Genomic DNA, 21,224 nt, shown 5'->3' on the forward strand with positions numbered 1-21,224 from the left:
GGCTCCCAGTCTACCGGCTGCTAGAAAGGGCTACTGAGCTGGGAGGCCTGAAACGGCCCCACTTCTATGTGAGCCTGGTCAGGTCTCATCCATCTCAGAGCAGAGGCTTCTGGGCTGGGGAAGAGAGCGCAAATGGCAAACAGCAGTGAAGCGCACCAGGACTGAAGGCCACCAGTGAGCACCCCTAGCGCAGGGTGAGAGGGAGCCTGGAGCCTCTCCTAGCCCAGCCCCAGCTCCCCTCTGCCTGTGCACTGTGGATTCAGCTTCCTCCCCCACGCAACCTTTCACTAGACTTGCTGACAGGAACAAAACGGACTGCTTTGAGTTTTACCTCTTTTCATTTCCTTTGCCCTCCCTCTGGAAGTGGTTTTAATGAGCAGTGAAACGGCTCAAAGCAATCAGAAGGAGTAAAGTGTCGGGATAATTAAACTGTCTTCCCTTTTCCCATTGGACCTTAATGCTCGGGCCTGGCTGCCCGGAGCCTGGGGCCTCTGCATGGCCGGCAGGGCTCTGCCTCCACAGTGCCCAGGCCTTGCCTCCTGCTCCTCCTCAGGGTCCTGGAGCATCCAGATGGAGAGAGGCAACACCCTGGTGGTGCTGCGCAGCCTGCTCTGGCCAGGTCTCACCTTCTACCACGCTCCTCGCACCAAGAACTATGGCTACATCTACGTGGGCACTGGCGAGAAGAACATCGACCTGCCGTTCATGCTGTAGGAGGGCTGCCTGGGGAGTCTGGAGAGTCTAAACAGTATTTTCATAAAGTCCAGTGAATTTGGTCTGTTTGTTCTGCGCTGCTGCCTCCCCTCATCTCCACCTCCATCTGGTGTCCAGGCTGAGGAGAGGCCCAGCTCAAATAGAGCAAGTGGCAGAGGGTTGGAATGTGCTAACAAGAGAGAAAGGTGGGAGGAAATGGCAGGGGGGAGGTGACAGCCAGGAGCCCTCTGAGGAGGGCAGCTTCCTGGACTCAGATGAGAGGGGCACATGGGCCAGGCAGCCTAACTTACCTCCTCCTTGCAGCCCCCCTGGCCAAAAAGCTAACAGCTGTCAATAGAGAGGAAGGGAACCTGTTTGGCCCGTGAACTCCCCTGTTGCATTCACGTGGCCCATCACAAGAGATCAGTGACTTAATGCTCAGTAACTGGCCGGAAACGGGTTGAGCCCCCCGCACTTCCCAAGCAGTGGGCGCACACCCAGTGGGTGAGTACAAGCCTGGTTTATAACATTCCTGTGGGCAAAGCTCCTGTCCACCAGCAATGAGCCCAGGCCAGTCACAAGACCACAGCAGCTGCCTGGGGACTCGACTGCCCCACCTGCACCCAGCGCCCAGCTCTGTTGCAGAGCAGGCCCAGGGCACTAGTGTTGGACCTGCTAGCCCTCGTGCCATCCACGTTGGAGGAGCCGGGCCACCCTGGTGGGATGGGGCGGGAGTGCAGGATGAGCTCACGGCCGGCTCTCGGGAGGCCGTGCTCTCAGTCAGTGATACAGCACCAAAGGCCTGCTCGCGTAGGAGACGTTGTCCTTCAGGAGGGGGGACCCCACGGCCATGCGCACCTTGTTCCAGCGGTGGCCTTTGTTGTAGATGGGCTTGACGGAGCGGGGAGACCAGCGGGTGAGGTACCTGTGGAGTGAGGATGAGAGGTGGCTGTGGGACCGTGGGCATGGCCTCCTCAGGCCCAAGCCACGCTTGGCCAACCAAACCCTTTCACCAGTTTTCCTTTCTTGAGAAGGGCTTTTCCTGGGAGCAACTGCTGAATATGCTGTAAACAGATGGGCTGGGCTCCTGCTGCCACAGGTGTGTGTGGCCAGGGTCAGGCAGCACAAGGCCACACGCTTCCTGGATCTTTATGAGTTGTCAGTGTTTGTGTGTATTTGCTGGGGGAGGAGGTGGAGGAAGAGGCTGCTCAGAGAGCAGATCATCCCTCTGTGGCCCAGTCACGGGGAGAGGAGAGGCTGATGTAAGGGCCTGGAGGAATCCTTCCCTCTCCCCCACTTGGCTCACTCTGCCACCCCAGCCTTCAGGGAACAAGCCTAGGCAGCCATAACTCGTAGAGGATCCCTGCCCCTCACCCAACCCATGATGGGGGCCAGGAAGGTTCTTGTAAGTAGGAGGGGGTGGGGTGGGGAAAGATGGCTGCCACCCATAGTCCTTTTGCCTCCTTTGGGGATGGCAGCAGGGCCCTGATAGTTCCCGGAAAAGTGGCTCATGCCGGCTGGGACTGGGGTTTACTCCGTCCAGAACGAAACTTGGATCCTGTCCAGAGAGGCCCACCCTTCGTCCTGAAAGCTCAGCCATGGCAGAGGCCAGGATCCTCCCCTGCTTCCACACTAGGTTAGGGCTCAACCCAGCCGCCTCTAGAGACCCTCAAATGAGAGGTTTTAATTAAAAAAATTAATAACCATGGCTGAAAATTTTTAGCTAAGAGTGAAAAAATGACTGCTGATTTATACATTTCAACTGAGCTCCCCTGGACCTGTGTCTTCTGCTCTGAGTTTTGAGAGGAAGTAAAAGCTGTGGGTGGTATTGGCCTCCATGCCACGTGCGAGGTGGGCCAGCAGGAGAGGGCTTCCCCATGTCCACTGTGGCTGTCAGTGCCCCAGCAGGGAGGCCTCTGTGCAGTAGGCTGGCCCCAGGGATGCCTTTGGTGGTGCTGGGACCTGGCAGGCCCCTGTGCTGGCATTTCCCAGGCTTCAGAAGGGTGGGTGAAGAGGTGGGGTGTGGGAGCAGCCTCCCCCAAAGGGTTGCTCCTTGGGTTTGAAGACCCTAGATCCCGAGGCTCACCAGGCTCTCCATAGTTGCTGCCCTAAAGGCTCCCTGCCCCTCCCACCCTGGAGAGACCCCAGGGAAGCTGGGATTCAGCTGGCCCTGGGCCTGATGCTTGTGCCACAAGCAGCCACCTGGCAGGGGAGGGGGCTGAGGGCCTCCGGACGGCTCTCTGGGAACACTCCAGCTCTAAGAACCAAGGCTCCTTCCTCCTACCTCTCCTGAAGGAGTGGGGAAGGAGGACGCATGGCTCCCCCGGGCCCGGCCGGTGCATGGCAGCTCAAGGACCTCTGGATGGAATCATAAAGTCCCTTGTAAGGAATCAGCCTCCCATGTAGCCAGGACTCCCTCTCCTCCCCAGGGTGGCCTTTGCAACCCAAGAGCCCCCACGCATCATCAATCTGGTGTCACGTTAAAGGACACCGGATATATGGGAGGGAGCCTGGCTTTGCTTCAAAGGCCTGAGGGAAGGATGGATTGTGTCCTTAGGCCTGCTGCTTGTCTCTTAACGAGTCAGGGTAGGGGGGGGCTCAACCCCCAAAAGGTCCGCAGCACATTTGGGAAAGACAGGAAGAGGTTAATATGTCCCGTTCCTCCGGGGCTGCTGGCAGATGGCCCAGCTAGCAGTGTGGGAGGTGCAGGTGGAGATGGGCAAGGGGCCAGGGTGTTGGCGAGGCGTCAGTGAAGACCCAGCTCTGGCCCTGCACCCCCAGCCCAGCAATCCATGGCTAGTATTTGCCTGGCCTCTCATCCTCCATGCCTGGGTTCTGTTGGGGATCAGCCTAGGAGATTTGCTGGGGGTGGGGTATCTTGCTTTGCTTTAACCACAGAGTGCGATTCCAGTGGCAGCGGGACAGGCTGAAGGCAGGGGGTTTATTGATACGATACGGGAGAACAAGAAGAAATACCAACATCGATTTTACAGACCTGGATCTACTCTCAACCAGGGGGTATTATAGTTCTAGGAGTATGTGAGTGTGGTAATGTCAGAGACAGCTGTTTAAGTGTTAGACAGGAATCTATTTCTACACCAGAGGGGGCCACCCTGCTTAGGCTGAAAGGCAGACTGACTGATTCTAGGACCTAGGGGACTTCCTCTCCTCCTCTATAAAACCTCAGGACCTCATGGGATACCATGTGCAGCTGTGCAGGTCGTTAACTGTACAACTCTAGGGAGCACCATTCACAATCTAGTCTACCTGGATGCTGCCTTAAAGTTTTGCAGTGTACGATTTGCGCAGCTATGTACAGTGGCCCTGCCCCAGACAGCCTTCCCATTTCTATTTCTAAGGCCTCATTTTGCCCTTTAATAACCCCAGTGCTATTACAGAAAGTTTGCAGAAGTGCTCTGACATTCCCATAGCAACTCAGTATGATGTCATAAACAGAAGATTAGCACATTCTAATGCCCAACAACGACCTTCTTACCCTTCTTACCCCTGTGCTAAGTGCCCTACTGGGGAGGGACAAGGAAAGAGGCTGAGGCCGGCAGGGGAGAGTAACAGAAGCGTACACAGTGGTCGGACTGATGGGGTGGGTGCTTAGGCTGGAAGGGATGGAATGCTCCAGCTTTCCTGAACTGTGGAACGAACTCCAGGAGAGAGCCTCCCCAGCCCAGGTTACCTGCTTACCTGTTGAGTCGGGGTTTGCTCTTTGGAACAAATCCTTCTGGAAGCTTAGGTCTGTGATTTGGGAGCAGACCTGAGTGGAGAGAAAAGCATTTAAGGGGATGGTCTCTGCAGCTCCCTGTGTAGCTCTTGGGGGCTGGAGGGAAAGCCCAAGGGGGTGGGAGGTTGGCACTAGGGGGTGAGTATAATGAAGCCTCTGGATACCCATTGCCCTTTCAGGAGGGGCTGGAACACGGGGCAGCTGGAGGGTGGAAATGGTGCCCACAGCCCGCTTCTGCCCCTCTTAGCCCAAGGTGCTTTCTACCTGCTCGGTGGGCCATCTTCACACACTCCTCAATCTTGCGGTGCTCTTCCTGGCACAGGCCCGTGACCCTTCGGGGCAGCATGCCCCCGTGTGGCCGGATGAACTGACTGAGCAGCAGAACATCCTAGTGGAAACGGAAAACAGGAGATGAGGGTCCTCTGGACAGGCACTTGCTGCTGGGGAGCCAGGGCTAAGTGGCCTCCAGGGGAGGCTGCTGTACCCTGGCACTGCCAGAGGCTGAGGCTCCCCCGGAACAGACCTGAGGCCACTCCCTCCCCACAGAGCTCTGCACGCGGGCCTGCTATCTCCACCCTAACAAAGGTTCAATCCCAACTTAGCAAGATTTCCTGACCCCATTACCAACCCCAAGAGTCCTCTCAGCTCCTCCATGAGATAAGTCTTCCGATAGACTAGGTTAGAGAACAGGAACTCTTCAAGAAGGTTAACAAGATTTCATGCACCCACGGTATCTTTCCTGGTGATGAAAGGTGTGTTCTCCTCCTTGGGTGGCGTAGGGGGTATGTCATGTACTTCTGCACAACAGGGAAAACCTGTACCATTTCCGCCCCCAGAGTCTACATGCCACAGCCCAGAAGACCCACAGAGAGCCCCTCGACCTTGTGCCATGCCCTCTGAAGCCCCAGGCAGCAACGAGCTGAGGATGGGGCCAGGTTGCAAGGTTAAATCCCACATCTTCTAAGCCCCCTGTGACCAGATGTAAATGGATTCTTGGGCTTCCTTTGAACCATCAGACCGCTTTGGATGAGTCAAGGAGAGAGTCAAGAATTAAGAATCAGAATCAAGACAGACCACGTCCCCTCCCAACTCTCACAGCATGGCTGAGAGGGTTAAAGAAAAGTCGCCCACCTGACCCGGAGGGGCCTGGCATGCCTATCTCCATGGTCCTGGTCCTCAAACTGACTCGCTGCCCTGGCAGGTACCTCGCTGTATAACGGCAGGTTTGTTTTAATCACTGGAAAGCTCCCGGGGGACCCAGGCCCCCAAATGCCACCCCTGTAATCTCCAGACTCTGATGAAAAGAACTTGGATTGGATTATCCAGGGATAATACACTGGTCTCACAGCCCCAGTGCCCCCACTGCAGGCTGCCAAAAAGGCTGACAGCTTTGTGCAGCTCAAAGTGGCAGTGCCCTGAGCGGAAAGGGTAAAAGGAAAACAACTTCTTCAGCCTTTACCTTGGAGGGGACTGGATTTCTTCTGCTTGATAAACAGAGCCAAGTCCATTTCCTGGAAATGGCTCGTAGGAAGAGTGCCCCATGGTGATCAGGCAGGTGTGGGGTTCACCTCTCTATTCACAGCTGGGATTCTAAGTATGGCCAGGACCCCACTAACTTCCATGTCACAAGAAGCTGAGAGCAGTGCCCCGTGGCCTGCAAGTTCCCTGTTACTCCAGGTGGCCATCAGCGGAAGGGCCGGGACAGGTCAAAAGAATACCCCCACCCCCACCCCGGGGTGGCCTGAAGCCAAGGCTCCCAGCCCAGGAGATTAGTTGGGTCATTCTGTTCAGATCCCGTGGACATGTGGCCTCTCCTGCTCTGACCACCTGACCGGGATCTCTGCCCTTAGTCATCCCATTCCACAGAGGGGCATAGGGACAACCTGCAGGTCAAACTGGCCCAGAGTCTGAATCACCTGAAACCTAAAAACACGGTTGCTTAATGTCACCAATAGAATGCTAAAGGACAAGTATGGATTTCTCTAGGGCTGCGTCCTTTCCCCCAGGCCCGCCCCATCTCTAGACATGATATAGAGTAGTAGCTGGGATCATAGGCTCTGCCTGGGTTTTGTAGCCCCAGAGTGTGCATCCCAGCTCTGATACTTACTAGCTGGGTGGGTGATCTGAGGCAAGTTCATTAACTTGTTCATTAACAAGGTCATGCCTCAAATTTCCTCATCTGTAAAACAAGGATGAAAATAGTACCTACTTCACAGGGATATTGGGAAAACTAAGTGAATTATGCCCCATAGGTGCTTACACACAGAGCAGCACCCCGTACAACTCACCTATTGTTGTTCACTCTTGTCATCTCTCTGTGAAACAACAGCTCTAGAAGACCTACAGCAAACAGGGGTCTCTGTAGCTCCAATATGGAAAGAGAATGATATATCCCCAGATCATAGTAAGGACTCTCCAGAGATGTCCTCATTATAAAAGGAGGAAAGCCAAGCTCAGATTCTGATTCCACCCCCCTGGGAACACAGCCCTACGAGACTGGGCTCCAGGGCCCTGGTGGTCTGAATCGACCGCAACCAGACCATGAACTAAGTCAGTGACTCTCCACCCTCGCTGCACATTAGAATCACCTGGGGAGCTTTAAAATATAATGATGGCTGGGCTCCACCCCAGGCCAACAGAAACATCTGGAGGTGGAGCCTGAGCATTTTTAAAACTGGACAAAATGCTTCTGTCTTGGTGGTTCCATGAGATGCTGCTTAAGCCCACAGGGAACACGAGCTCCAAGACGCGCAGACATGTGTGTCTGTGCCCAGACTCACCTCGTAGTTATACTTGTGTTTCAGGTTCCAGCGGCAGATAGGGCACTGGCCGGAGGGGTTGGGGGGATTTGGACTTTCCTTGGGAGTCCCTGTGATTCGGCCTTCAATCTAGAAGGCAGAGAAAGAGAGCCTGTGAGGGAGAGGGCTGTGCAGAGCCTCTCATCCTCAAACAACCCCCCGAGTGGTAGGAGTGCTGGTGAGACTTCATCTCTGGGGGCCTCAGGCGAGTAGCTAATGGGTCTCTCTGCCTGAATTGTGGTGCTGATTCCATAGCTGCTGGACAATGGACCTTGGAGTAGCCACAGAGATGGGTTTGATGGTCTGCAAGGGTAGTAGAAACTGAACTTAATGCTGGTGGCAAGAGGGAGGGGTTTGCTCTATCAGCTGAATGCTACCTTTCCTTCCTCAAAAAGACAAAAACTCCAGAACATTATGCTTCCCTCTCTCTCCTTTGGGAAAAAGCAATAAATGCACATGGTAGAAAGTTTCAAACTGTGCAGGGATGTGGAGTCGAAAGGAAGTCTCCCTCCCATCCTGCGTGTCCTTCTCAGAGGAAACTGCAGTTTCCAGTTTTATCTGACAGAGGTAAGTTTTTGCCAGTGGTTCTCAACCAGGCAGGGTTGCCTAAAAACAGGGTCCAGGGGACACTGGACAATGTCTGAGACATTTCTGATCATCCCCACGGGGGGATGGAGTGCTACTGGCCTCTAGCAGGGAAGGTGCTCACCACCCTACATGCACAGGACAGCCCTCACTCACAACACAGAACCAGCCAGTCTAAAACGCCAGCAGCACCAGGCTGAGAAAGCTGGTCTAGGCCTATACAAGCAGACAACTGTGTGCGCTCTCCTCCTCCCCCCTCTCTCTAAAAACACAGAGGGGAGGATACATTCCCCTGCCCTCCTCCTCTTATCACTCTGGATTCCACCTCTCAAACCGTGCTGAGGCCACATGTGAAGTGACCTCCTCCATGGCTGCTGTATCCTGTGACACAGCCTTGGAATTACTAAGCTCAATAAACCAATGATCTGGGCATCAGCTCCAATTGCAAGAAGGGGAGTTTAGAAAGCCTTGCTGATTGAGGCCACAGATTGTGTGATGTTGGGACAGGTCTGAGAGACTCTGGGAGGGAAGCAACACTGTCTCCCAGGGAAGAACTGGCAGAAGGCAAAGGGGGCCAGAAGCAACGCTTGGCCGTGCAGGGTGCTGTTACTACCCTTCTGCCAAGGCCACCACAGCTATGCCAGAAAGGGGAAAGTGCGCTAGGGAAAATGTGCAGGTACATGGAAGGACTTGGGAGGGGGTCAAGGTGGGCCTGGTGGGGGAGAGCTAACACTTATTGACTCCCCACTATAGGCCTGGCTCTGTGCTAATAATGGTCCACATGTATCATCTCATTTAACCCCACAACCTAGTGAGGGCAGAATCATTATCTTATTTTACTGATGAAGAAAGTGAGACCCCGGAGAGTAATACCCAAAGTCAGCCATGGCAGCGCCTCTCCAGGCATGGCTGGGTTACCTCCCCCAAGGGCTCTCATGGGGCCACATACTTCTGTGTTCATTCCACAAATAGCAAATTCATGCCCCACAGGAAAAACACTCTTCACACTCAAAAGCCAGACGTGCTTCTGTCCACCAGCATGGAGTTTAAAGGGTGAATACTTGTTTTGGCTTTAGATAAGGGAACCAAAAAAGGTGCCCTAAGGGAATGGGATCCCCCTAGAAAGAACTGTTTTGGGGCTAAGCAGTAAAAAGGCTGAGGGCGTGTTCTGGGGAAGACCCAAAGACGGAACCCTAAGGCTTGTCCTGGGGATAAGAAGGCCTTAGGGAGGACTGGTCTTGACTGGCCGCCAGAGGGTTAAATCCCTGCTTGACATGGAAGCTACAGAGGCTTCTGGGAACTCGGTGGAGTGGTTGAGGATTTCTTGGAGGCGTGGAAGGCCGTGTGAAAACAACGTTGTCTTTTAGGGATTATAGGATAATCTAGGCCCCATGACTCCCAGAGGAAGGGAGGTGAGATAGGCCCAGTGAGGGAGGGGGGAGTAGGTGGGTGAAGAACTGTGCTAGCTTTCTCACCAACAGAGAAGACAGGGTGCCAGCTATGAGCCCAGGGCCCAGAGAGTGTCACCTTCTAACTACATCACTGAAGGAGTAGTAGCTTAGTCATTCTAGGCAGAAAGGAAAGATCCAGGCTCCTCGCCCGGGGTCTACTCTCTCTAGTCTTGTCATTACCTTAGTTTTCCCCTTTGGAAAACTGACTTATCACCCGCCAAAGAACATATCAGCAAATACCTATGAGCTCTTGTCATACAAAGGGCCACTTTAATCAAGTAACAGATGTCTTAGTCCAGGCACAGCAACTGTTCCTGATTAACCACACTCTCACACACAGGTTGAAAATAGTAGACTGTGGGATTTATGGTCACAGAGGGAGCAGATCCTGAAGCCAGGAGTCCAGTTGGGGCCTCCCACCCTCCCTCAGAGGAGCAGCCAGGCAGCTCCAAGCATTAAAGATGTTAGAAGTGGCCAACTCGACGATACTTACTATAGTTGTCTTCCCTGCTTGGATCTCCACCACTACAGAGATAAAGGGGAAAAACTAGGTCAGCCATTTAATAAGGAACAGGGAGTTTCAAGTAACAGCTCAAACTTTACACATGCAGAAAAACGGAGCCCTCTCTCTGCACTCTCCCACAGCCCTGACCTGGAAAAGGAAGTATGCAGGGTTCACCTCCCAGTGCCAAGGCTCTGTGCCCTGGAGGATGGGCGGGGGCAAGCCCAGATGCCCACATCATATTATCTGTCTGGGATTAAGGGTCTCCACACTGTTTCTGCCTTTCTGAGATTAATCTTGGTTCCATCCAAGGTACTTGGCAAGACCTTGCCCTACTGTGGCTAGCAACAATGGCCTAAGAGATGAGGGTTGAAGGTGGGGGGTGGGAAGTGGGCAGAAGCCGCTAAAAGACCTTCAAAAATACCCATCACATATGTTCTTTCATTAGGAGAACCAGACAAATATGATTCCTGACCTTGACGAGTTTGCAATCTAAGATACAGCACTGAGCTAACACTGCTCCAGGGGTCCCACGGTGGCTAGGTAATGAGACCAGTTCACTCCTAAAACATCCTGAGAGCCTTGTGTACAAGCTGTACAAGGGCAGCTGTGCGAGTCAAATCCTCTCCCTGTAGGGGTGCATTTTGTTATCCACACCGGAGAGGGGTGATGGGAGAGGTGGGAATGAGGGGCCTGCAGATATGGGGTCCAGGCAGAACTGCAGAGAGTGCTGCAGTTCCGCACTGAGAGGGCCTCCCTCAGCTCTTCGCTGAGGCAGTCAAAAGAGAACCCGAGGGCAAGACAATTAAGCCGCACGCACACAGGCACGCAAGCCAGGCTGTACATATTTCCTCTTACTTAACCAGGATGCAGAAAGACAACTTCAACAATATCCAAAGGAAGAACCAAGCTAATAACCCACATTCGGCAAATAGAATCAAATAGAAAGTTCTTGGAGATTCTCCCTGGTCTCCCAGTTTCTTTAGAGAAAGAAGCCATGGCTTTTAGCATAGGAACGCATACCACAGATGCTCCATAAAGGCTAGGGAGCAAAATACTTCTCATAATGCCCTTCTGACTGCTAACTACTGTAACAGAAAACATGAGTGCACATACTAGGCTGCAAACTGTCTCCCCAAATAGTAAAACCATATTTTAACAGTAGCTTGGCTACCACAATTCGTTCTACTCAGCCCTAGCCAGATTAGAAAGAGCCTAAGGTTAACTTTGTGAATCTAATGAAAGTTACGGACCTTGCCCTGGAAACGCTTCCATAAGTGTACACACAATTAGACATGGATTACAGGAAGCTCACACACCCCTACAGCTACACACCTAAATGGTAATACTGGTTTTCCCTCAGGGATGGGAGGAGGTGATTTTCTGAAGTTTCTAAAATAAACATGTACTGCCTTTGCAATAAAAAATAAACAGTAAAAAGAGAGAACGAAAATGTCTAAGAAAAAAAAGTGAGGCAATTCTAACCCACCCGGAGGCCCACAGCAGCATCTGTGATCACTGAGCTTTGTGACTGACACCAAACTGGACACAGATTGCCTGGAATTGTCCCCCGTTTGTTTTCTGGGCAAGGCCATTCATAAAGACTCATTACTTCAACCAACCAACCTGAGAGCCTCTCAACTTCAACTCCACACACACAAAGGAGTAACAATGGCCAGAAAGGCCCCGAGGCTTTCTCCAGAGAACACTGTATACTAATCAATTCAAAGACAAACTAGGTTTCTCTCCCTAAGAGAAAATGTGTCACCGCAAAGATCAACTTGTTTCGAAGAGAGACCAGCCTAAATGGGATGTGGGTGAGACTCAAACTGGTACTCAGTCTGGTGGCCAGCACAGCTGCAGGGAGATGGTCACTGCACTGTGTCAGCTACAAAAGTAGGGAGGCAGAAGGACGCAGCCCTAGCCCAGCAGGGCTGCCAGGCACCCCAGAAACTTTGCAAATTTGCAAAAACCAAGTTGGAAGAGGGACGGAGGGTGACCCAATCTGAGCAACAACAGGTGGGGGGCGAGTTTTTAAGAATCCGGATAGGAAACAAAAGGAGAGACCCACTCTGGTACCACTCAAGTCAGCGTGAGAACAGTGCCCTGAAACGAAGCGGACAAACATGTGCTTCCCCTCTAGGTGGAGGCACTTGGGTCCTAACCATCAAGTAAACAAGTCTAGCAAAACACACATCACTCCCGGCAAAGAACCAAACCCTGAAGTCATTCCACTGGCCCCTGGAAGAGAGATCAAAGCCCGTAGCAAGCTCCACTGTTAATGAGCTCCCCACACAGCAACTCTGAGCCAGTGAATCATCTCACTATAAGTCAGTGGGTAAAACAATAGGCAGATGCTTATCTAATAGAGACAATTTGTCAAATGAGAAGGAATGACTGGAGAACTCATACAGGACAGAGATTGGTCAGGGCGGTGTCTCAGTGCAGGGGCAGAGGGCCCACCGGAGCCTGAAGAGGCCCTAGGAGATTTCAAGTCTCTGAAAACAGGAGTTAGGAATCAAAATAGTATTGCTTTTCAGCATGCATACAAAAACATGTCAAAACCAAACAAAACCTGATATCCATTTGTTCCTGGCCTCCTCTCCATTCAACAGAAGTGGGGGTGGCTAAGAAAAGCTGGACTAAAAAACTGTTAGTCACTAACTGAAAGCTCGTTTAGGAAAAGATGGAATTGCTCTTGTGTTCTGAGATATGGCTGTATCAAGTAAACTAAGGAAAGATACGAAGCAGTTTCCTAAACTAGAATTAAGGGCCAAAATCTTCTAAGATAGACACTTCTCATACACATCAAATAATCTGTGCCATAGGAGGCAACACATTTGCTGAGTACCCATGGAGTGTACAGCCGGGCTCCACCCACTATGGAGAGCTCCAGCCTACTAGGAGACACAGTCTTTGCCCTAGAGGAGAAAAGAGAACTAAACCAAGCAAGGGAATCTCACTCTAACAAAGTCCATGCCTCATAAAGAGGTCCTTTGAGTACTTCAGTAAATACTCACCTAGGATGGAGTCCAAGATAAGTGAAGTGTGTCTAGAGCAAACAGCATCGAGGTGAGATTGCAGTGAATGCAAAAAGACCTCAATGGCCACATAAACACAGACACAGTGAACTGCAGCAGGATAAAGACCCAGCTGTTTAGTAAAGGAGGAAGTGAGGAGAGCAGAAAGACGAGGAGTGGAGGGCACTGCTGCAGGAAGTGCCCAGAGACCAAGGTCCTTCTTGGAAAGGATCCATGGAAACCAAGTCCCAAGTAGAGTATGAAGGGACGGAGTAACCGAATGGCAACGTGGCTAAACGGCAGCACCAACAATCTTCAACAATCTTATGTAGGGTCAGGGAGTAGAGCGCATGTTTGGGAAGTATGGCCATTGACTACTTCTCTCAAACTCCTTCCTCGCTCAAGCTCTGCTCCCTTCTGTTCATCTTTAATTCTGCCACTAAAGTTTTCTGATTCTCTTATCACCTACCCCTTCCTTTTCCCTTGGACCTCTGAGGGAATGTCTCTCTGCACTACCCTTCAAATGAGGAGTCTTACTGCTACATAAAAATCTCCTTCCACTAGAGGTTACTCTGGACTATGTCTTTTTTTTTTTTTAATATTTATTTATTTATTTGATTGCACTGGGTCTTAGTTGCGGCAGGTGGGCTCCTTAGTTGCGGCTCGCCAGCTCCTTAGTTGCGGCACGTGGGCACCTTAGTTGTGGCATGTGAACTCTTGGTTGCAGCATGCATGTGAGATCTAGTTCCCTGGCCAGGGATCAAACCCGGGCCCCCTGCACTTGGAACAGTCCTAACCACTGCGCCACCAGGGAAGTCCCTGGACTACGTCTTTTGAATTCTTTAAAGGCCCCAATTTGTTCACTCCTCTCTCAAAGCTTTTACCTATAAGAATGCCCATCCTGCCAGGCATATCCTTGTCTGAAATGCTAAGTCCTCCAGAAACCTCCCTTAGGAAAAGATGAAGAAAATTCCCTTCAGCCTTTATTCCTTTTCAACACACTCTGCTCTGAGGGTCTGATAGATCATTACTGTTAATTCAGATAGTCATATGTGTTTATTTTTCTTGTTTTAAATGCATTCCTTCACAAGGGCTCTAAGAGTGACAAGGCAGGAACAAGGTCTAACCTTTGCTAGGTCTGACAGTGTCAATCATGAAACTAAATGGTCTCCAGCAAGTTAACTGACAAGAGCTTTCAGGGAAGGGAGGGAACCATGCAGAAGCCCTGCTATGGAATACCAAGGTGATGGTATTGGAGGGAAAAGTGCTGGCTGTTCTTCCAACTCTACTACTTACTAGCTGTGTGATATTGGGCAGCTACCCAACACCTCTGGACCGGATTTCCTCATTTGTAAAAATGCCTGTAATATTCACCTTTAAGGATTGTTGAGAAGACTGAATAAGTGTACGTGGGAAACCTAGCAGTGTTTGCAGCAGGCACTTAGTAAACCACAACTTCCATTTTTTGTCTTCCTTTAGTCTTGCTTCTTCTGTAATTATCTTTTTTGGTTTTGTGTGTCCCTCTGTCAAACTTCAGACCAGGCTTTCTCAACAGCAGCAGGATCGGTATTTCAGGCCAGGTGGTTCTTTGTGGTGGAGGGCTATCCTGTGCACTGGAAGATGCTTAGCAGCACCCCTGGCTTCTACCCACCACATGCCATGAGCACCAGCTGTGACAACCAAAAATGTCTCTGGACATTGCCAAATGTTCCCTGAGGGACAAAACTGCCCCCCCAATTGAGAATCACTGCTTCAGACAGAGAGATTCTATAGGCAGGAGGAGTGGTGCTGAGTGCCCATGAACTCTGACTAAAATTAAGGAAGTACTATCTGATACTCTGAAAAGTAGAATGCTTGAATATTTTCAGCAAGACACCCACTTTCCTCTCCATGACTTTAAATTCTATGTGTACAATATTATTTGTGTGTCAAATATACCAGCTGGGACCAGTCAAAATTAGCTTTATGTGTAATTCTTTATGCCTTACACATAATGGATAGAATATCAAGTTTTTTTTGTTTTTTGTTTTCATTTAAAGGCTTTGGAGATAGATGGTTCTCAAGAAAAATATAAAATATGGTAATGCCTTCATGTAAGATCACATAAATTCAATTATTTAGCCTTTAGGTCTGACAGTAACACAGAGAAGCTACCAGGTATTTATGGCAAGGAAGACTTCAAACACCCATCTCATCATACAGCCCAGCATTTCACAAACTCTCCAACTGAAAAATTCTAATCTCAAATATTCCTTTGTAAAAAATCAAAACTCTTCCGCTTGCTTATCCTCTGGGGACATAGCAAAAAACTGTTTTCAACTTTTGATTTCATAAAGGATAAGTAAATTGCAGCCGTTAGTGTTTGACACTTGGTAGACGCCCTCAAAAATGTTATGGGCGTATGCCTGTTTTGCAGCATGGGAACAGATGGAACACCTTATCCAAGACACCTCTTTGTTGTCTTTCTTTATCAATGAATTAGTTTATCTTATGCTAACCAGGCAGTATCTGGATTTTGTTGTTCTTTCTAGCAAATGTTCCATCTTCCCTTCATAGCTAAATTTTTCAAACACACCTATTCATTTCTTCATGAACCATCTCTCTCATTTCCCCAAACTGGGTTCCTTGTATGCCACTCTATTGAAATTGCTGTTTGAAAGCTAAAAAAAGACACCTTTTCTGAGACAAATCCAATGCTCTCTTCATTAGGCTCTTCTTTTTGGACTTTTATGGTCCCCCTGGCAAAAATGATCTCTATTTTCCTCTGGATTCTTCTCAGCTTTAGTTAAAGGATATGCTGGTCAATACTACACCAGATCTTAAAAACACACACTCACACACACACAAAACCACTTCACTTCTATTGCACATCACTCATCCTTTCCTGCTTCCAGCAGTGCACAAAGACTATGTCCTGAAAGACCTCTTCACTCTGCCAGATTCCATCCTTTTATGAGCCTGTTAAAGACACGCCCCCTTCATGAAAACTTCCAATTCGGTTTGCTGTTGCCGGTAACCTAATCTCCCTGTACTTCCGCATGTAAATACCTAATACCTAACTTGCATTTATTGGAGTGTATCATATCATCTTATTAGAACCTAAATTCTCAGGAAAAGGGTTATATTTTTTTTTCTCCAGAATCCCTTAACAGCTTGAAGTACAGCACTTGGCCTTCAGTAAGCTCTCGGTGCAATACTAGAATCAGACTGCTTTTCCATACTTAAGATTAATGAAAAGCAAAACCACCATCCAGCATATGCCTCTGTTTCAACTGTTCAATGGTCTTTCCACCTTAGCTTCCACTTCTCAGACTAGCGGCCCAGGCAGAAAAAGCTGCCATCAGATTACAGCATTTTCAGATGAGAAACTGGAAAGGGAGGCCCGGGGGAGGTTATCCAGATGTCCTTCCCCGATGGCGCAGGAATTCTTTAATGAAGGAGGCGGCGATTCGGCGAATACGGAACGGAGAATTAACACGCAGACCCTAACCAAAAACTTTCCTGAACCCTGGGACAGGTTTCTCTTCTGCCCCTGCTAACTAAGTAGGCTTTTCTCTCCGATCTCCATCCCCCTCCCCCGTCCCCACGCATGAGGACAATCACGATGGGTGGGAGGTCAAAGTAACAGCATCAGGGTCTGGAAGGGAACTGCAAGCACTCTCGGAGCCCAAGCATCTCCGGCGTTTCGGAACCGCCTGAAGGAAAGGGAGGGAGGGGAGCACGGGGGCAGAAGGAAGCAACCTTTGCTTCTCCTCTTCAACGCTGGGAGGTCACCAGGACCCAGGACTCACCTTCCCTGAACCCGCGAGCTGGAGGCCGGGCCCGGCTGGTCGCGGCCTGGCCTGCCAGGAGCCCTCTGAGCACCCGTCCGCAGCCGGACACCAGCACACTGAGGGCCACCATCTTGAAAACCAACGCTGACCTCTTGTGCACTTCCGCTTCCGGAACGGCGCGCGCGCAGCCGCAGTGGTGGGCCGGAAGCTTGCGCCCTGTGGGCTTCTAGCTCCGTTATTCTTGTACGTTACTTCCATTTCCTCACCTCTCCCGCTTTGAGCAAAACGGTGCGGCGTTGTGTGAAGCCTGTGCTTTGTTCCGAGAGTCTAGGGAGATCTTTAGCTCCTGTCTGCCAGTCCTCGAAGTTCCCAAGGTCGCTTTCGTTCCCTGGCGGGCTTCTTCGGTAAAATCACATGCACTGCTCCTATTTCTTTAAAACTTTTTCTTCTCTTCAAGTGAGATGTGGATTTTCAGCTTCTTGAGGCTGGGCTTAAGTCTGTACCAGAGCAGTTGAAATGGTTAGAAACAATGGTTCTGGAACATCAGGTATCCCGCAGACCTGGGATAGAGTTAATACCACCCCCACCCCACCCCCCGCGCGTCTTTCATTCTCATAACTTGGCGCTTCCCTTTGGCCCCAGGGCCTTTGCTCAGCTATTTGCCTGCTCTGTGGCTACTGGTAAACTTATTTCTCAGGGCTCAGCTCAAACTTCACTTCCACATTAGAGTCTTCCTTAACCTCCCTGTTACTTGTTCTCAGCACCAGATACCTCTCCATCTTAGTGCCCCACTCAACTGCAATTTTGCATCTGTTTGTGTAGTATGTGTCTCCTCACCAGACTGTAAGCTCCTTGACGGCAAGGACATTGTTTTTTTTGGTTGACTCTCATAGCTCCAGCATCCATTATGCGCTTGACACATAATGAGTGCGTTATATACTTGTTGAATGAATGGGTAGAACCTATTTTATACCGTTTTTGTGAAGATTAGATGGGATAAAACATAAGTGCTCAATAAACGTAATTTATTAATAGCACAGTTACTGAAATGGCCTTTGTGCTAGGTGCTTTTCATAAGTTTGACATACTTGCCTAATAAAGAAGCTTGTAGTACCAGAAAGAAAACACAGCTGCCCAGTTTTCTGTCTTTTGGATTTGCAGGGTGTATAGGATATTCCCCTAGAGCTGCATAAGAAAGGAAAGCCATTCACAGCTCAATTCTTCCACATTGTGGTTAGGATGTTCTTTTCCACACCGGAAGGGGGATTTTCTAGTTATCCTACTCTAATTCAAGGATGGGAAAATCAGGCTCATTAAATGGCAGAGCACATTCCCTGATGAAGGGGAGGGAAGGAGTCCATCTGACAGTTGGGACTGCCACGCTTGTGGACTAAGAGGATGCAGAGCAGCTGCTGCATGGGGAGCTTGAGTGGTGTCACCAGAGGTGAGGAGAGTGGGAGAAACGTGGCATTGGGTTTTCTTAAAACATCAAATTCAGCAAAAACAGGTCCTGGGAAGGGGAAACTTACCAGGTCCTGGGAAGGGGAAACCCAGAGAAAGGTCAATCTCAGTGAGTGAGATGGACACATGGATTAGGAGTGGAGCAGAGGGTTTTGGTGGTATATAGGTCCAGGTGTTCTGGCCAGGATAAGGAAATCCTTGGCTGTTCTTGTAGCTTCTATATACTTTCCTTTTGTACAGTTGACGTTGAGCCCTTCCTGCTTGTGCCATACCCCTTGTTTCTTTACAAGTCCCCAACTTCTGGGGATGACTGGGACCACGGCAGTAACAGAGCCCCACCCGGGGTTTGTTTTGGACATAGTGAGCTAAAGTATTTGAGTGCTAACCCTCCCTTTGTTATCATATCCTAATTTAATATAATCAAATTTTATTTTAAAAAGCAACTTATATTTTCTACAATGACAAGTAACGTGATCATAGTAGAAAAAATATGACAATAAAGAGAAAAGAAATATCCATAATCCATAGATAAGCATTATTTGCATTCAGCAACATGAAATAATACTGTGTATATTCTTTGTTTTGTAATATCTTATTTTTCTGAATCCTTGCGTAATTAGCCCTTACATGAAAAAAGAACTCTCTGAGGCCAGATTTTGCTCCAGAGACTAGCCTTTACTTTAAAAATAAAATTGTTATTGAAGAATAACCTATATAAGAAAGTATACACATTATCAGTATACAACTTGATAAAATTTCACAAAGGGAACACATTACTCACACCAACAAGTAGAACATTCCTAGCACACCAGAACACCCCCTGGTGTCCCCTTCCAGACACTACCCCCTCAAGGGTAATCATTATCCTGACTTTTAGCACCATAAATTACTTTTTCCTGCATTTGAATGTTATATAAACAGAATCTCATGTAGCATGTACTCTTTTCTGTCTGCTTTCATCTGCTCACCAACATCATGTTTGTGAGATTCACCCGTATTGTTACATATTGTTGTCATCATTCATTCTCATTGTCGTATAATGTTCCATTGTGATTATACTACAATTTACTTATCCTTTCTTTTGTTGATAGGATTTAGATAATGTCCAGTTGGGACTGTTACAAATAGTGCTGTGATGTACATTCTTCTACATGATTTTTGTGAAGACAAGAGCAAACTTCTCTTGGGACTATATCTAGGAGTGAAACCGTTCGGTTATAGGGTATGTATATACTCAGCTTAAGTAGATTCTGCCAAACAGTTTTCCATAGTAGTTGTACCAGTTCCCAGTGTTCCACCTCCTTATCAATAATTGATATTTTTTGTGATTTTTCATCTTGGCCATTCTGGTGAGTACCTAGTAGGATCTCATTGTGTTTTTAATTTAGATTTCTCTGATGCCTAAATGAGGATGAGTCACTTTTCATATGTTTATAAGCCATCTCGATCTCCTCTTTTGTAAAATGCCTTTTCAAGTTCTGACCCATTTTATATTGGGTTGCCTTTCTTATTGATTTGTAGAAGTTCTTTATATATTCTGGATACTTGTCCTTCATTGGATGTGTGTATGGCAAATGTCATCTGCCTCTCTGTGGGTTGCCTTTTCATTCTTCTGTATTACAGTTGACCCTTGAACAACGTGGGGGTCAAGGCACTGATCTCCACGTAGTCAGAAATCCGAGTATAACTTGTAGTCAGCCCTCTGTGTACAGGGTTCCCCCATATCCAGGGTTCTTTTGTATTCATGGTTCCACAATCGGGGAACCAACCAACCAAGGATCAAATGGTACTGTAGTATTTACTATTGAAAAAAATCTACATATGAATGGACCCGTGCAATTCAAGCCTGTGTCATTCAAGGGTCAACTGTATATTTTTCGATAAGCATTGTTTTTAATTTTAACATAGTGTAATTTATCAGGTTTCTTTCCTTTTTGGTTGGCTTGTTTGGTTTCTTATTTAAAGTTTTTTCCTTGTCAGGGTCATGAAGATGTTCTCCTCTGTTTTCTTCCAAAAACTTTATTGTTTAACTTTCACATTAGATCTGAACTCATCTGGAATTGTTTTATTATGTGGTCTGAGATTGGGATTAAGATTCATTTTTTTCCCCCATAGCGAAATTTAACTGACCCAGCATCATTTATTAAAAATGTCATACTTCCATGGGCTTCCCTGGTGGCGCAGTGGTTGGGAGTCCGCCTGCCGATGCAGGGGACGCGGGTTCGTGCCCCGGTCCGGGAGGATCCCGCATGCTGCGGAGCGGCTGGGCCCATGGGCCATGGCTGCTGGGCCTGCGCATCCGGAGCCTGTGCTCCACGGCAGGAGAGGCCGCAGCGGTGAGAGGCCCGTGTACCACACAAAACAAAGACAAAAACAAAATGTCATACTTCCACCCATTGCATTTTATCTGGTATAGATCTATTTCTGGAATCTCTGTTTGATCTCGTTTTCTGTTCTTTAGCACTGTTTTTGTTTTTTATTTTTAATTTAAAAAATTTTGGCCGAGCCATGCAGCATGCAAGTTCTTAGTTCCCTGACCAGGGATCAAACCTGCACCCCCTGCAGTGGAAGCACAACATCCCCTTTAGCACTGTTTTAAATGGCTGTATACTATTTGATTGTCTGCAAGGTCCCTAACTTACTTAACCAATCCCCAATTACTAGGCATTTAGGTTGCTTTTAATTCAAACATATTTTCTAAGACCTATCTTCCTACTCCAAAAACAGCATCTTTTCATTAGTGAGTCTTATATACCCCTGTCCCTAGTTGGGTATGTTGTGGTTTTTGTTGTTGTTGTATTTTCAAGTACAACTGTACTGTGGGATATAAGGGAGTGAGGGCCCTTCTCTGGGGGGCTGCAAAGTGGTAGTTGCCACCCAAAGGAGAGGTCTTTTCAGGAGCCAGAGTTTCTGGGGCTGTTGGCAGAGTCACTCTCATGCACGGGAAGAACTATTTCCAGCTGCAATAGTAATCCTGGGCCTTGAAGGGCAGCAGTGACACTGTGTGAACATGTATGAGAGAAGGGAGGCCAATGAACCATTCCTTATCCTGACACAATCTTCTGTCCACCTCCTCCTCCCAGGAGCCCAGCCCCCTTGTTTCCACCCCATTTTCCAAGGAAATCTTCCTTCTTTCCCCCACCCCTTGTCCTGGACCCTTGAGAGAACTCAAGTCCCAAGTAAACCGTCCTAATGAAGACGTTCA

At 48.9% G+C, this 21,224-nt stretch overlaps 2 protein-coding genes and 1 long non-coding RNA gene across 5 annotated transcripts in view; 2 read left to right on the top strand and 1 right to left on the bottom strand.

Moving 5' to 3' along the window:
* Window positions 1–7,214, top strand: part of RSPH9 (radial spoke head component 9) — a 21,318-nt gene extending 14,104 nt beyond the window's left edge. Inside the window, exon 5 of one of the 2 annotated variants that reach the window (XM_033423927.2) lies at window positions 5,266–7,214. In XM_033423927.2, coding sequence (XP_033279818.1) covers window positions 5,266–5,393 — 128 coding nt within the window. In that variant the 3' untranslated portion in view covers window positions 5,394–7,214. Of the gene's footprint in view, window positions 1–553; window positions 773–5,265 lie in introns of those variants that run through there. The other variant, XM_004267545.3, reaches the window with a different exon arrangement.
* MRPS18A (mitochondrial ribosomal protein S18A) lies at window positions 1,198–16,708 on the bottom strand. Of its 2 annotated transcripts, XM_004267543.3 has the most exons (6): window positions 16,577–16,708; window positions 9,757–9,788; window positions 7,210–7,317; window positions 4,694–4,817; window positions 4,393–4,462; window positions 1,198–1,618 (listed from the first exon to the last, which is right to left on the bottom strand). In XM_004267543.3, exons 1-6 carry the CDS (start codon window positions 16,686–16,688, stop codon window positions 1,474–1,476), a joined length of 591 nt encoding a protein of 196 aa, XP_004267591.1. In that variant the 5' UTR covers window positions 16,689–16,708; the 3' UTR covers window positions 1,198–1,473. The 2 variants fall into 2 exon arrangements, with proteins under 2 accessions (XP_004267591.1, XP_033279819.1); XM_033423928.2 differs by lacking the exon at window positions 7,210–7,317.
* Window positions 16,709–16,772: 64 nt separating this feature from the next.
* LOC117200595 (uncharacterized) overlaps window positions 16,773–21,224 on the top strand; it is a 66,159-nt gene continuing 61,707 nt past the window's right edge. The window contains exons 1-2 of the long non-coding RNA XR_004482197.2: window positions 16,773–16,962; window positions 19,111–19,241. This is a non-coding gene — a long non-coding RNA (uncharacterized LOC117200595). The remainder of the gene's footprint in view (window positions 16,963–19,110; window positions 19,242–21,224) is intronic.

The sequence above is a fragment of the Orcinus orca genome, chromosome 10, assembly GCF_937001465.1.
Source record: "Orcinus orca chromosome 10, mOrcOrc1.1, whole genome shotgun sequence".
In the NCBI taxonomy this organism is placed as follows: Eukaryota; Metazoa; Chordata; class Mammalia; order Artiodactyla; family Delphinidae; genus Orcinus; species Orcinus orca.

Bases quoted from the DNA above. Each gene is read 5' to 3' on its own strand.
- MRPS18A (XM_004267543.3), bottom strand. From the start codon at position 16,688: ATGGTGGCCCTCAGTGTGCTGGTGTCCGGCTGCGGACGGGTGCTCAGA. The intron at 9,789-16,576 runs GTGAGTCCTGGG...TTATCTCTGTAG, and splicing joins AGCTCGCGGGTTCAGGGAAG to TGGTGGAGATCCAAGCAGGG. The intron at 7,318-9,756 runs GTAAGTATCGTC...TCTGCCTTCTAG, and splicing joins AAGCAGGGAAGACAACTATA to ATTGAAGGCCGAATCACAGG.